At 49.1% G+C, this 16,421-nt stretch overlaps 1 protein-coding gene across 2 annotated transcripts in view; it reads right to left on the bottom strand.

Moving 5' to 3' along the window:
• The window catches only part of BCL11B (BCL11 transcription factor B), a 91,161-nt gene extending 81,567 nt beyond the window's left edge, over window positions 1-9,594 (bottom strand). For both annotated transcript variants that reach the window (XM_053945545.1, XM_053945547.1), the window contains exon 1: window positions 9,537-9,594. In XM_053945545.1, the coding sequence (XP_053801520.1) occupies window positions 9,537-9,594 (58 nt within the window). The remainder of the gene's footprint in view (window positions 1-9,536) is intronic.
• Between the last annotated feature and the right edge of the window lie 6,827 nt (window positions 9,595-16,421).

Genomic DNA, 16,421 nt, shown 5'->3' with positions numbered 1-16,421 from the left:
TGGATGTTTGTTCACAGAGTTTGGATGAGACTGGGTCCAGACAGCAACCATTTATTTTCTTGTCTTTTTATTGCTCTGCAGAACCAGGGTAAAAAAGGATCTAGAAGTTGCCAACCTATTCTTTTCCTTATTTTTCTTGTTCTACAGCATCAAAATGAGGCAAAGGGAGCAGAGGAAATGTTTTGGTGTTGGGTCAAAGTGTTGCATGTGAAACTTCCCCCCACCGTGGGTGCTCTCTGCACAAATCAATAATGGGCTGGTGAAGGCAAGCACTGCCAGTGCCTTCACTGCAGAGGTGCTGCTGGGTGCCCTGCCTGCCGCGGCACGCTGCCACAGCCTCTGCCCACCCTTGTGCCCACCTGGGAGACCAGGCACAGCCTACCCCAGAGGCCGCCCTTCTCTGGGACAAACTGGGGGAGCCCGGAGTCCACCATGGGGACACAGTTCTTGGTGGTCAGGCGCAGGATATTGCCTAGAAATGCGCTGCAGCACATCAAGTGCACTGTTCTCACAGTCACTGCTGTCTTGAAGGCACAGGCAGAGAGAGCTCAGCCTAGTTGGGGAGCGAGCACAAAGGACTGACTTGCTCTTCAGGGTGTTGGCCCAAAGCAGGCCTGAAAATTATGTCCCTTCAATCAACACCCACATGTCACATTTACTGTAACATCAACATGCTTAACGGAAAGTAGCTCGAATCACACGCTCTCTGGCTGGGTTATCACTGAGATCGGTGTCAGGGTCCTTGCTGCACAAAGACTAACGCTGCTCAAAGCGGGCAACGCGGCTCTTTGCCGTCGAAGTTTATCCATAACCTGCTTCCAGAGCATCCCATCAGCTCCCTGCAGCCACAAGGTGCAGAGCTGAGATTATACCTACATATTGCACCAGCATCATGTTCAGCGGTACCAGGCATCGCTTATCTGACACCAACTTTTAATTTTTCTGAAGACTGCAAAGCAATTGTTTGTGGTATTTAATTTTTTTCCTAAATGTAAGTCTGAGGCTGAGTTTGCCAAAAAAAGACAACTTGATGGAGAAGCCCCCAAAACTCAGGAGACCGTACTCTGCCTCGCTTTCCCAGGGACTCTCCGGCATGTGCGAAGCGCACAAAGGCAGCCGGAGCAGCGGCAGGCGAGGCTGTGCCCCTCCGTGCCGTGCGAGCCCCGGTGCAGCCGCAGAGCCGCCGCCGTCCAGTCCCCCGCCGCCACGTGCCGGCGGCCAGCGGCACAGCGCGGCAGGTGCCGGGGCCCCGCGGGCAGGATGGAGCCGGCCGCCCCCGCTGGCACCGCGAGGGGACCGGGGCGCGGCGGTGCAGAGAGGGCGCGCGAAATGACCCGGTCACTCCAACGCTTCAGCACCCGCCGAGGGCTGCGAGGTGAAGGACTGTGCTGCAGCACTGGTACCTCAGGCACCTTTTGCAGAAGACCGAATCTCTCAGAAAGCAGTTTAACCCTCTGTACGCACCTGAGACAGAACAAGCCCAAGCACTGCCACAAAGAGCCAGTCAACACATCAGGATTTAGGGAAAAGAAGAAGGAAAACAACATAATAACCACGCCGGACCCAAACAGGACAAAAGACAAGAATATCCAAGAATCTGCACAAATCACCAACACTTGTCAGATGTTATTTCTTCAGAAACTATGTACAGTGGTACGGAAGAGAGTAGTGTGTCTCTTAAGTAAACTATACATTCATAAAAAATATTTACTGCTTTTGAAAGCAGAAAATGTATAGGCTCTTCTATAGACTGCAGAAGCTGTAAATCTCTGCAGATAAAATGGGACGTGATGATGTGATATAAAAGCACTCTTTGTTCCCCAGTGAATACATTTGTTTTATTTAAAACTAAACGACAACCAAGGAGAGAAAGGAGTGCTCGGTGCCACAAAAGGAGAAGGAGCAGTATTTGGGTACAGGCTTTCAACTGGCATAGGAAAGAATACTGGAAGCAGAGATTCTTACCCAAGGATTTAAAAGGCATGATCAAAATTAAGTAATTAGTTTTGAGCATGTATTAAACACACAACAGATCTTTTCTTAAATATCAGACTTAAAAGAGACTGCATTTTTCAATTGTTTGTGGCACACTGTTGCTCATATACGATTTTCTTAAGCCTTTTTTTTTTTTTTTACTTTCATTGAAGCATACTCATTATAACATTCAGCGAATTTATGGCTTCTTCCAGTGGCTTAGTAAAAGGGGTCATAAAAAAGTTAAGTAAACCAGTATGTTTTTTTCCTCTCCCTTAACTTTGGATTCCTTTTTTGTACTGTGCTGTCTAGTGCTTAGTCTTTGGAAAGTACCTTGGGCATATCCAGCACACATACAAATTATCAGCTGCTCCAGGAAAAAAACAAAACGGAATTTCTTGCACTGAGGCAACTACACAAAAGACTTGCATATGTCAAAAATACAGAACTAAGTCCCTGTGAATGCTGCATCATTAATCAAATCCCCGATCTGGTGTCACTTTTTGCCAGTAAAATGATTATATTCTTCTAACCCCCTTCTACTGGCGCGTGCCTGCAATGCATGAAGTGTGTCCCTCTACTTTAATTTGTTTTCGAATAGCCTGCTTTAGGCATCTTTTATATATCCTTTGAAAAAAAAAAAAAAAAAGAAAGAAAAAATAGAAAAGCAAAGAAAAAAGAAAGCAAAGAAATAAGCTGCTACTTAAAGCTCCAGCAAGGGTCTACAGTACTGATCAAGCAACAGCTTTTTGAGAAGGAGGACAGACAGCGAGCAAATTTAACTGATGTTCAGGAACCTCTGAGGCTGCAGCTGAGTGCCGAGAAATGGTGTGCAGCCTGCCCAGATACATTTTTAAAAAGTAAATAAACACCGAGGAGGAAGATGCTATAGTACAAGCAACTGAATGAATCATGCATTTATCAGTGCATGCAGTTATTGATGCCTTTTCCCTCCCTCATTAAAAAGGTACATACATATAAAGCCGTCAACAGACAATGCTGATGCTTCACCAAGTGCTTTAGTGGAATTGCTAACTTTAAAGCATGTGGGTAAACCCCAGCACTCTTTATTTTTCCATGTGCTTTCTCTGGACGGTACTGAAGGGAGACTAAATTCAACCAACAACTGCACTGCAACCCTAGAGAAACCAAACTGCAACCAAAGATTAGGAAATGCTCTGGCAAGGAGGCTGAGAGCCATTTTGGGGTAACAGGTCTCTGCAGGGAGGCTTTCCCACCCGGCTTTGACCTGAGGGAGTGGGAAGGGTGGGAGGCAGAAGAGGGAGAGAGAGGAAGGGGAGCGTGGGTGTGTGTGAATTTGGTGGGTAGAGGAAGGGGAGGGGGAGAGAGATAGCTGTTTCTCTTGATAAAATTTAAGAATCATGCAATAGAAAGAAAGCCACAGTAAGTGAAGTCTGAGGTTTTGGGAGGGGAGAAGGGAAGGTTTTCTCCATGGCTGTGCAACACTAGCATCAGCAACGGCCCAGGCACTGTGCTCTTCAGCTTACCAGTCTGTCAAATGAGCTGGCTGCTGTGTATATGCTTCCAACTAGCTCAATTCAAACATTAAATGAAGTAGAGAAATCATCAGATAAATTACTGGTCCTCTCTACCCAAGAGTGAAGGGTTTTTGTACAGCTGATGACAGCCCTGATCCTTTGTCTGGCCTAATTTACTTCTCTTGAAGGTTAGAATAAAGCGCACTTTCCTGTCACAGAAGAACCTCCATGCACATATTGCACCCTAAAAGTAAGAAGACGCTTCTGCTATGTTAATAGTGCTGCAACTCGATGGAGTTCTCAGGATGCATGAAACACATATCCAAAGCTTCCCGTGTGCATGCCACTAAATTATACGTTTGGTTAAGAAAGCGTCCTGCGAAAGTCCATCCCCGACACCCAAGCCGACTGCAGCAGAGAACAGCACAAGCCTGTCGGAGAAGCCTGTGAGCTGCTCAGCAGCAACTTCTACGTGACAGATGTGATTTTGTGTTTATTTCTCTAGGAAAAAAAAGAATGCTTATTTTCATTTGCAGGAACTACAGATAGTTTGCTCTAAGGACCTGAGGATCAAAGTACATTAAACTATCTCATATCAAATCCTCTCCGCAGAAGTGCATGCGGCTTTCTGATATGTAATAGAAGCCAATTTCTGTACATGTGTGTCTGTTTTGTTGCTGCACACATCTTGTCCTACAACTCCAGCTTCTTCACTCTGTGTTTTCACATCCACTGGAACAAACATACGCTCTGTGGGTTCCCCCCACACCCCACCACGCAGGAACTCACTCATGTGCAGGTATCATTACCCTGATCACTATCTGACAACAACAAATTGAGAATTTAAACATTGTCTGTTGACAATAAAAAGCACCGTTAAAAACTAATTTTAATTAAAACTTCTGTCCGCCCGAGTCAATTAATCAGCCGCGATTTAGCTAAAAATAGATTTGTCTCGCTGTCAGCCTCTCTCGGCTAGCTCTAGATAGATCTTCGCATGAAAATCAATACTACAACTTTACGCCGAGCGCATTTCGCAGCACGGTGCGCGCCGGGCGCGGCGGTGCGGGCTCCGGCGGCGCATCCCGCGCGTCCCGCGGCGGAGCCCGCGCGGCCATCGCACGGGCTGGGAGCTCCCCCTAGTCGCCAACCCCCGCCACTGGCGGCCGGGGCACACGGCAGGCTCCGGCAGCCGGCGAAGTTTATTTTGGAAAGTATTTTCCATCAACAAACAACACAAAGAGCAGAGATGCAGGTAGGAAATGTGGGAGACAAGCTAATATCGTGTACGAGGCATTTTGGAAGCAGAGAGGTTTGCTCGGAGCAAGCTCAGCCCTGGGAAGAGCAGCTGAAGTCAACCAGCGTCTAAAAATGATATCAAAAATTTGTACCACTACTTTGAGCGCACACTTCTCTAAGTCATAATTATTGCCAAATATGCCACAAGACAACCCTTTGTTCTGCAGAAAAACACACATTTTGTGCAAAACAAGGGCTCCCACCATTTCTATTAAAGGCAGCCAGTTTGTGAAATCTTGAAGAGTATTATTTCTCGGTATTTAAATAAGCCTGACAAAATATGCTCTGCATCTGCCGACAAGAAAAAAAACTGCAAAATGGTTTCTCACCCACTGTATATCTATTTAAGCCACCGGACACACCAACCAAAAAGGACAGAACAACCCACAGCCGCAACCTAGTTACTCTGCAGCAGTTTTAAAAAATATTTTTAAAGAACAGAAATTATGAAAATGTGCCAGTATTTTTTTTTACTTATCTTGTAAGTCCAATACAAATATATTCAAATGAAAGACAACCTGGAAGTCGACGGCAAACAACCTTTATTTTCCCCTGTCCTACTTAAAGTAAACACATGTAATGTCTTTTAAAAGGCTGTGCTTTTCTGTGCACAGCCATGCAGGTATTATGAAAAAGTCATCCATCCTTAAAATAATAGTAATTTCCTCTCTAATTCTTCAGTCACAGCTTACATTCTCTTTGTATTAGAGTTGATTACATTGGTGTGGGTTTTGTTCTGCAGGGAAAGTGCGTTAATTGCACTAAATCTAAATGCATTTTAAGAGAAGCTCCTTGGAGCAATTTGCAAAACTTTGACATGCAAAAAATCATAGGGGTTTTTGTTATGATTTTTAATGACTACGTACAAAACAAAGTGATACAGGAAATTATTGCTCTTCCTAGGAAACCTGTTGACCAAGTACTGAAGACCTGCCTTGGGAAACCTGGTTCTCTGCCTGGAATTGTATGATTTTCCTGTGCTTTTCCCTCTCAATCTTTGCTGCTGCTTTACAGAAATGTTCTGGCTTTGCCACCTTCTGCAAAACTGCTACCAGCGAGGTTTTCACATGCTCTTTCCTTTCACATTTCCTTCAAATGCAAAATGCAGGGCTAGTTTGAAAACAGATTTCTTAAGTTAAAAATGGAAGATCTTAAGCTGGAAAATCAGCAATTTGAACAAAACCAAAATAACATTTCTTTGCACAGAGCAGCTCAACACTTCAGCTTCCTCTTCTATACATAATCAGTTCTTTTGCATTGTCCAACCATTTAAATGAGCTTGGCTACCAAGTTTGATCTGTCAACCAGTGGTGAAGAAAGGTCCAGAGTTGCTTTTTTTCTCACCATGTGTTTCACCTCTTTCTTTTGTCCTGCACATACACGGTTACAAGGCTGCCTGGGTGAGCCTGACAAACACAGGCAGGCCACTCCGTTTTGCAGTCTTAAAGACCACTGTGCTAATGAAATGCTGCAACTCTGGAGCACAACTACATTGCACTTTCTCTCCTTTTTGAGTTTGTTTGTCTTACACTCAGGATCTAAATGTTTCTCCAAACACCAAATAGATGAAACCAAATAAACTCCAGCTGAACAGTATTAGAAAACCCTTCTCTCTCTCTGTCTCTCTCCCCATCTCTCTCGCCATCTCTTTCCTTGCCTGACAGAGACCTCCAATCCTTCCTGACATGCAACTTCCCTTACAGATGCCAAAAAGGGAGACAGGGCGAAAAAAAGCACAAGCTAAACAAAACATAAGAGCAAGATTTCTGAAAACAATATCAATTCATCCTAGCTTTGGGGTCTTGGCTTGGGATTGACTCTATTTTGTTGTAAGTGCTTTGGTTTCCTATTCTGTTTGCCCACTACTTTCCAAACTCCCATTTAGAGAGGACACTGCCTGGCTGCTTTTCCCCCATGAATGACATTTCCCAAGGAGTGCAGAGGCTGCGATCCCCTCTCCTGCACGCCTGCAGCTGAGGCTTAGACCTGTGCGCTGAAATGCCTGCGTTCCTGCTCCCCAGCCCCAACCCCAGCCCGACGCAGCTCCCCCCCGCCCCCTCACCTCCCACCACCTCCTCCCCTGGATACCTTCATTTTTTTCTGCCACTGTTCAGTATGCAGCCTGATTTCTCCGCCAGCTTCCTCAGGATGGAGAGATAGATAAATACAAGAGGGGAGGGAGGGAAGCTCGTACAGCTCTGCTCTCCATTCCTCCCCCAGCCTTCCCGCTAAACCCATTGTACACGCAGCTCCTCGGCACCTTTGAATACTCTCCTGCCTCATTATTTACCTTCAAGTAAAGCGATCGGAAAAGGAGATCAAATTGGAATAACAAGCCTACCTGACTCTCTTCTCCACCCCCCTTCCCCCCCTCCCCAGCAGCAACATCAACGAGAAAAGAAATGTTTCACCCATTGAAACAAATTCAGACGCGCGCAACAAAACAGATTTTCCGCACACCCCCTTTCAACACCCCACATCTCCTCGCAAGTGAGACAGAAAACAAGTGGGAGAAATTACACTGGGCGATTTAGGTGGCTGTTGATGCTTTTTCTTTTAAAAAGAAAATTTAAAAACAGAAAGGGGAGAAAAATAAGAAGCCACCAACAAAAAGGACAAGACATTTTCCAAACCGGATGGTTAAAATCAAAAATGCAATTAACGAAGGGGAGGGAGTTGAGGAAGGGGGGAATCTACCTTTTATGGTGATGTAAATCTGGTTCCAAAATAACAATGAATTAAAAACAACCCCCCAGAAAAAGCTGAATACCAGATGCATCTTCATCAAGGTTCCACCAGCTGGTGGGCTGGAGGTGGGGTGAGGGGTACTTTTTGAAAAATAAAGATGCAAATAAAAATGTGTATATGTATATATATATATATGTGTGTGTGTGTGTGTGTATGTGTGTGTGTATGAAAAAAAAATAGCGAAAGAAATTTATATTTTGGAACTCAAACCGTCCCCCAACAGCCCTCTGCTATGAAAAGAAAATCCCAATGGAGGTGGAAAAATTATATACACATATATATGTCGATTCCCAAGGAAATCTTACAAACAGAAATTTATCACCGGTAACAAAGAAAGAGAGGAGCTCGCAAGCACCAAATGCTCCTGGCAGATGGCTCCTATTCTTGGCTTTCAGGGGAGGGGAGAGAAGCCGAGGAAATATTTTATTTATTTATTTAAATTTTTTAAAATCTCAATATAAATATTCGGATCCGCCGTGGCTCAGGCTCAACCCCGGGCTGGCTCCGTGCGAGCCGCCGCCCCCCGCAGCACAACAACTTGCGGACTCGTCTTGCGGGGCGGGGCGGGGGGGGGGGGGGCAGGGGTCCCACCTGGCTTGCCGGGTGCGGGGCCACGGCGTTCCGGGCATTTTTTTACCACCCCCCAAACTTGTCCTATGCTATAGGAGGGAAATGGGGACCCTCCTGACCTCCCCCTTCCCCGTGCCCCGGAGGCCTCGGAGCAGCGCGGAGCGCTGGGGGCCGCACGCCCCGGGAGGCGCCCCCACATTTCTCCCCCCCCCCGCCTCGCTGCACAGGCCCCGGGGGACGGGAGCGGCGGAGCAGCGGAGTGGGGCGCCCGCTCGGGGACCTGCCCCCTACTCTGCCTGCAGGCACTCGCCCCTCTCCCGGAGCTTTAGGGGTGGGAACGGGGAGGAGGGGGATTCTGATGCTGGGGGGGAGGGGGATGCCTCTTTCCCTCCCCCCCTCTATTTTTTCCTTCCCTATTTTTTTTTTTTGTTGGGGGTGGGGGGGGCGGGAGGGAGGGAGTATCTGTGTGTATTTTCATTTACAATGGAAGCTTCAGCAAAGTGCAGCCTCCACTCCTGCCCCGCAGGCGAGCCGGTGCCGCTGCCCGACCCGCATTTCGTGCACTCCATCCCCGGTCCCCGCCTCGGCTTTCCTCGCGTCTCCCGCCACCGACAGACACTCCCACCCGCACCCAGCTCCTCGGCAGCCCCTGCCCTGCCTCTAGCCCCAGCCGAGCTGGTTCTGCCTTGCCCCGCGCTTCGGAGAGTTCTTTTCCCCCGCTGGCGATGCACCTGGGGCGGGCTGGGCGCAGCTGGCCGTCTACCTGCCCCGCGCTCCAGTGCCGGGGGGCTCGGCCCCGCCGCCGCCGGCCCATAGTCTCCATGTGCTTCCCGCTAAGCCCTCCCGGCCGTTCCGCGTCTCCCTCCCTTGCTGCCCACCTTGATTCTCCTCCCCCCACCCTCCGCGGCTGTCACGCCGAGGCAAGGCTCTCGGCCAACTTTTCCCACCGCTCCGTGTTACCCCCGAAGCAAGGAACGAGGTGCGGGGCGAGCGGCGGAGCCCCGGCGGGGTGGCCCGGCGGGGCCCGGGGTGGCCCGGCCCGGCCTGGAGCAGCGCGCCCCGCTCCGCCGCCCCCCGCACATGCAGCCGCTGCCCGGGAGAGCCCCGCGCCGCCCCACGCCGCGCTCTGCCCGCCGGCAGCTCCTTCCCCGCTCCACGCCGCCTGCCCTCCCGCCTGCCTGGCCGCCTCACCTCCGCACCGCTGCAAAAACGCACGGCAAACTTCGGGCTTCTCCCCCCCTCCACCCCCAGCCCATCCCCCCCGCCGCACACCCCCCTCCCCTCTTTAATTCCCTTCTCCTCTCCCTCTCTCTGAAGTCATTTACCAGCTTTGGTTGCTCCTGGAGTTTCCCCCCCACACACACCCCCCTCTCCCCAACCGCTTCCTCCCCTTCCCTAATTTTGCTTCTCGATTTCGGCTCGGTCTGGTTCCAAGTTCAAACTTACGTGTGATAATCTCTCTTTGTGACAAGTGCTGCGGGTTTCCCTGCTTGCGACGGGACATTGCCCTGGCATTTACACTGGCATCGCCTGGAGAGCTGCACTGGTTTGGGGGGATGTGTTGGGGGGCCGATCCTCCTCCTCCTCTTTTTTTTCCCCCTCTTTATTCTTCTTCTTCTTTATCGAGTTCTTCTTTCAAAAAAATCAAAAACGAAAAAAACCGCCTCCTTTTTGTTGCTGCTGTGGTGCACTGGTTGGGATTCCCTTTCAATTAAAAATCATCATCATCATCAGAAAAAGCTCTTTCTTGCTCTTTTTCTCTTTCACACACTGTCTTTTCTCCACTGCTTCTGCCACTTGGACTTCCAGATCTCTTCTTGAACTTAAGAGGATATGCACCGCCAGTGACACTTTTCTCTTTCCCTCTTTCCAGAGTGCTTGGCAAATTGGCAAGTGCGCTTTTCCACCAAGAGGGTAAAAAAAAAAAAAAAAAAAAAAATAAAGAAAAGAAAAAAAAAAAGAAAAAAATTTAAAACTGTAGTAAAAAAAAAAGAAGAAAAGTACTAGAATTGGGATAGCCCCCACTCAAAAAAAAAATTCGCCAAAAAAAGATGTTTCTCAGAGATTGACCCTTGCTGGGTAGATATACAGAGAGAAATTTTTTTAAAAGGGGTAGCCGAAACTGTGTCTCCTCTTTCCCAGTTCAAGTGGCACTGCTTTGCCCTGGTGCTTTTGGATTGCCAGTGCTCCTGCACCACTTTGCACTCTTCCCCCCTCGCCTGGCACTGGGACTGGAAGGAAGGAAGCCCCCAGTGCAGCTGGGCTGGTGCTGGCTATTACTATTATATATTGCAATGTGAAGATGGCGGAGTCCTGGTTCTCTGGGAGCGCTCTGTCTCTCTATGGCTGGGGCTGCCTCTGTACAATGGGATAAAATTCAAGTTCAAGTGCGGACGTGACGTTTAATCTGCACTAGAGACAAAAAGACCCAGAGAGTAGGAGCACTGGGGGCGACTAGCGGTGGCTTTTTAACATTGTACCCTGCAAGAGAACAAGAAACGCCACTCGCACACACCGCACACACCGCACACGCACACACACCGCACACACACCAACTACGGCACACGCAGGGCTCGCCGCCGTTCCGGGCTTTGTGCAGTGCCGCTTTCAGTAGCGGAGCGCCGGCGGCCAGGGAAAGAGAGGGGGGAAGGAATAAATCCGCATCCTCACGCACGGCCAAACTTCCTCGAGCCCGGCGCTGGCCGCAGCGGGGGCGGCTCGGGCGGGGGAAGGGTGCCGGGGTCCGCGGGGGGCGCGGGGGGAGGCGGTGGCGCTGCCCGCCCGTGCCGCTCTGCCCGCCCGTGCCGCCGCCTCGCCGCTGCTCATCGCGGCCGCCGCTCTCCGCCGCCCGGGCTCGGCGCTGGGTCGTGCTCCTTCCGTCCGTGCCCAGGAGCGGAGGCTTCCCAGGGGTCGCGGGCTGCTCTTCCTTCCCTCCAGGCGCCGCCGCAGCTCCTCGGCGGCGAGCGCGTTCCCCCTGCATTTCTTTCAAACAGTTTTACAACAACACAAATATCTGTGTGGGCTGGGGAAAGGGATTTTTTTCCCCCTCCTCTCTCCCTACCCGAAGTGCGATGGTAGCGGGACACGCGCGCACACTCGATCCACACACGCACACACGCTCCGACCTTCTCCCTCCCCCCAACCCCCCTTCCCTTAAAATCCTGGCAGAGACTATTTTTCCTTGGAGAAATTAAGTCTCAGCCACGAACGGAGAGACGCCGAGCTCCCAGAAGCTGCATCCCAATGCACTTGTCCTCCTATCTCACACGCAGGTAAATGCCCACAACTGCGTGCGTTTCTAACTTGGAAGATTCTTGGAAACCAACTTTTTCCCCTCTACCTCCGCTCTCCCGGCCCATCTCCCCACATTGTTTCTCTCTCTCCCTCCTCCCCCGATAAGTAAACAGTTCGGTGAAAACAGCTTTTCAGCACCAGGTCTCGCCAGGGCGAGAGGAACGGGGAGAGGGGAGGCCTGAGGGCTCGGAGGCAGATGGACCAGGAAACCAAGGAACCAGCCTGTTCCCGGAGCCCACTTGGAGACCCGCGCCGCACTCATGTCATTTACTTTCCACGTTAAATGAGTGTTTCTCGTATTAAATCGCATGAGAGTCTTGAGGGGACCAGAATTCATCTCGGTGCCCTTAATCAGCTTTGAGAAGAATTTGGCTAAACAGCATCGCTCTCGCCTCCTCCAGCAAATCTGCCTCTCCCTCCCCACGCCCGCCCGCCCGCCCGCTCACAGCTCGCGTTCCGGCGCTGCCAGACCCCGCAGCCCGGCCCGGCGAGTGCCGAGGGCGGCGGGCACCCCATCCCCGGCCGGTGGGCGCCGGGCCAGCCTGGCACTGCCCTCCGTGCCCGCGCCCGGCCCTCCGCCTCTACTAACGCTCGACAAACACGTCCAAGACCACTAACTGCGTTTAAACTGCTGCGATTGCTCGCCCTGTGTGTTTGGTTTGTTCTGCGGTGTCCTGCAAAGGAAAATGACCGTGGTGATGGCAGGGGCCCTGCCGCTGGGCGGGGAGGGACAGGTCCATGGCCCCGGGCTCCCCGAGGGAGCCCCCCTCTCCTGCCCTGCGGGGCAGCCGTGTCCGAGTGGGGGTAAAGGATGTGGCACCATCGCAGGGGAGCTGGAGGGGAGAAAAGCCTCCCCTCGCTGACCTCCGCCCCCGCGGGAAGGGGCCCGGGCCGATCGGCGGGGACGGAGCTGCCCGCACGGCTCTTCCCGCTTTGATGCCGCTCTGTTCGCGGCTGGCGAGGCCGAGAGGCTTTGTGTGGCTGTGCTGCTGCGCTCAGCGCCGCCCGTCCCCCGGCCACGCCGCGGGGCTGCGGCCGCGGCCACGGGGCCCTTGTGGGGTGCAAAGTCCGGCCGCCCGCGGCCGCCGCTGCTCTTCGGCGAGCTGCAGGAAGCTGCACCCCTTGGGAGCGCAGCTTATCGGGAAGTTACTGGGCATCATCTGTTGATTAACTAGTGTCTTCCAGTGGGCACCGAGAGCAGGAGATAAGGGCCGGCAATGATTGACCAGGAGGACTCCCGACTGCCCGGGGCAGCGGGGCTGCTGCAAGTCCCCTCCCGTCCCTCCGGCTGCGGGCAAGGCTTTAGGGGTTGACCCCCAGCCTGCCTCTTCCTCCTCCTCCGAAAATACCTCCCAACAGAGGAAAAAAAAAAATTCCAAAGTGATTTCTCAGTCTTCTCTTTCCTCCCCTGTCTGGCACTTGTGATCATTAGCACTGAAAGCTGTTAATGTCTTGTCTCACAGCTCCCCCTTTAGTCTCTCTGCTCTCCCTGTCTCGCGTTCAAAGCCAGATCAATAGCAGGCTCTTTCTAACCTTGACCTATGCCTCGACCTGCCTCCATCTGCAGCTGGCCCCGCGCTTCTCTCTCTTCCCCATCCGCCGCAGCAGCCCCTTGAGAGGGCCCAGGGTCCCCGGGGGCTGCCCGGGCGGCGGCGGCCCCGGCATCGCCCCGCTTTGTCCCGAGATGCGCGGCCGTGCTGGGCGCCCGCCGCCGGCACAGGGGGCTGAGCGCCCCCAGCCTCCTCTCCGCTGTCCTGGGGATGAGGCCGAGCTCCGGCCTCTGCCACCGGTCTGCAAACTTGGGACGGCATCTCCCCACGACAACAACAAAACACCCAAACCCCCCACTAAAATATCTCTAAAAGAAAGATAGAAAAAAAAAAGGCCAAGCAAAATGGGAGCATCATCTGCAAGAAGAAAACAAGCTTTTTGCTAGCTTTAAAAGTACTATGGTCCCTTGCTTTAAATTAGGGGTGAGAAAGCACTCTCTTGCACTAAATATCTTGTATTAAGATAATAATCTTTTCTGTTTTCATAATATGTAAGCGGTTTGAGGAGTTCTCATAGAGAAACACCATCCTTATAGGGAAAAATAAGCTCATCTGATGTCAAATATTCCATTTTATCCTATATACAGCAAGGCATGCTGAGTCAAGAACTCAGCACAGAGGCTTATCTTCTAGGTTTCTCTTTCTTCTTTTCTTTTCTTTTCTTTTCTTTTCTTTTCTTTTCTTTTCTTTTCTTTTCTTTTCTTTTCTTTTCTTTTCTTTTCTTTTCTTTTTAAATTGTGCTGTGTCTTTAGCTAAAATTTGTCACGGATATAGATGCATAAATAACATCAGCATCAGTGTAAAGAGGAAGTCCAAATATCCTCATGGAGGATAATCTTGATGTGCCACTTGGACATATTTCAAACAACTTTTCAGTGGAAAAAAATGTAGTTGCAGATTCTGTGTGATGTCATTTTGGTTTCTGCTCAGTCCTTAATGTGAAAGCTTATGCTAAGTTAGAAGTAAATTGTTTTTGATACAAGTGTGGAAGTTGGGGTGGGGTGGGGGGAGAGAAGAGAGGAAGGAAGGAAGGAAGGAAGGAAGGAAGGAAGGAAGGAAGGAAGGAAGGAAGGAAGGAAGGAAGGAAGGAAGGAAGGAAGGAAGGAAGGAAGGAAGGAAGGAAGGAAGGAAGGAAGGAAGGAAGGAAGGAAGGAAGGAAGGAAGGAAGGAAGGAAGGAAGGAAGGAAGGAAGGAAGGAAGGAAGGAAGGAAGGAAGGAAGGAAGGAAGGAAGGAAGGAAGGAAGGAAGGAAGGAAGGAAGGAAGGAAGGAAGGAAGGAAGGAAGGAAGGAAGGAAGGAAGGAAGGAAGGAAGGAAGGAAGGAAGGAAGGAAGGAAGGAAGGAAGGAAGGAAGGAAGGAAGGAAGGAAGGAAGGAAGGAAGGAAGGAAGGAAGGAAGGAAGGAAGGAAGGAAGGAAGGAAGGAAGGAAGGAAGGAAGGAAGGAAGGAAGGAAGGAAGGAAGGAAGGAAGGAAGGAAGGAAGGAAGGAAGGAAGGAAGGAAGGAAGGAAGGAAGGAAGGAAGGAAGGAAGGAAGGAAGGAAGGAAGGAAGGAAGGAAGGAAGGAAGGAAGGAAGGAAGGAAGGAAGGAAGGAAGGAAGGAAGGAAGGAAGGAAGGAAGGAAGGAAGGAAGGAAGGAAGGAAGGAAGGAAGGAAGGAAGGAAGGAAGGAAGGAAGGAAGGAAGTTTGAGACAATCTTGCATAAATGAGGCTGCTGTCCTCATTCTCTTTGAATCTTTAAATGTTGCTGCTTGAGAAGGAAAAAAAAAAAAAAAAGAAAATAAACACAGGGCGTTGATCTGTTCAGCTTAGTTAGCCGCTCCACCTTGTGAAATGGCACAGAAACACAGGATCTAACCAGATCATATTTACATACATATTAATAAAGCTCCCGAGGTGGCAGTTCAGCCTTCACATACAGAGCAAGGATCTCTGCGAGTTCTCATTTTAGACTCATAAAAACAGATAAAAAGAGGTCTTTTGGGCTTCCCTGAATATTTTTCTGCAGTGGTTTTATATCATTTCTGAAAATTACATAGTTAAGTGGCATCAAATTTCTGGGTGATATAATAACTCAAAATGTGTAATTTTTTTAATCAAATCACTTTGCAGCCATAAACAGAGCTTCAGAACCTCAATTAGAGGAATGATTTGGTGGGGTTTTCATTTATGGCAAACAGTAAAATTGTTCTTGTTATCTATTCAAATATATATAAATTGCAACATTTATTCACTTGATTTTCTTTTCCATGACACTAGTGTATTTGAGAGTGCAGTGAAATGAAGGCTTAAAAGGATAATGTATTATCCCCTGCCCCATTCCCAAGACTTTTTGGAGTGAAGCAAAAGGGATGAAGATTTTGCTGTGTTTTCAAGACGTTTGGTGTCCCCTTATATTTGGTGGTTGTGACTTGCTGATGTTTCTAGAAGTGAATTTAGAAAATGAGATTTTTCTCAACATTTACATTTTAAACCTTCCTTGGAGTAATTTCCTCAGTCAGTGGCCTGTGAGTTCTTTTGCTGGGTTTTTTTGGTAGTTTTTTTTTTCAATTCACACATTCCCTTGTTTTTCTAACTCTTTCCAAGTGTCAAATGTACTAGATAACAGTCCAAATGCTGGAGCTGAGTTTCCCCTGCACCTATTTTCAATAAAAAAAAAACAAAAGCAAAACAATGCCACTTCTCAAAAGAAAAAAAAAACACAGAAAAAAACCCAAAAAAACCAAAAAAAAAAAAAAAAAAAAAAAAAAAAAAAAAAAAACAAAAACAAAAAAAAAAAACAACCTAATGGAACCAGCAAGCCAGAACAGAAAAAAAACCACTGTTTTAATTTTGAGGCTTTCTAAAAATCACATAAAATGCAAGATGTTCTCCTTCTCCTTCCATGTTCTCCTTCTTTTAAGCTTCAGACTTTCTGACAGTAGATATTCAGTTGTTTTCCCACTGAAATCATTTGCAGGACCTTAGGGACTGCAGGGAGAGCCAAACCTTCCTCCACATTTGTAACTTGAGGGTCCTTCTAAAAGATAACAATTCTGTCCAGCACCTTCTCTCATCCTGCAAAGGACTCCCTTCACCTGTGCGCACATGCTGGCAGGCAAAGATAGAGGGGAACATGCTTTACAAGCATGCAACACAAAAAGGAGTCAAGCATTCCATCTGCTATAAGTACTCCATCCCACTATGAATGCCATTTGTACATCCACACAGCACCCGCTTTAGGACAAAAAAATATTTGAAGGAAGATGGGCAAAACCCGCTGTTGCTGGGGAGGTTTTTTAAAAAAAAAAACTGGCACATCTCTTCTAACTACTTCAATCCAAGGATTGTTTTTGCCTTTGGAAAACAAATGCCATCATTGCTTGGTGCAGTAAGCTGAGTTTTGTGAAGCAGCATTAAATTCATCCAAAAAAAAAATCCCTGAAAAACCCCTGAAAACAATAGAACTTGAGGGCTATTTTTGTCTGAAAAGTACTTTAAAAATTGGTCCAT

The sequence above is a fragment of the Vidua chalybeata genome, chromosome 6 (assembly GCF_026979565.1).
Source record: "Vidua chalybeata isolate OUT-0048 chromosome 6, bVidCha1 merged haplotype, whole genome shotgun sequence".
Classification (NCBI taxonomy): domain Eukaryota; kingdom Metazoa; phylum Chordata; class Aves; order Passeriformes; family Viduidae; genus Vidua; species Vidua chalybeata.
This window is presented reverse-complemented; position numbering and strand designations above follow the sequence as displayed.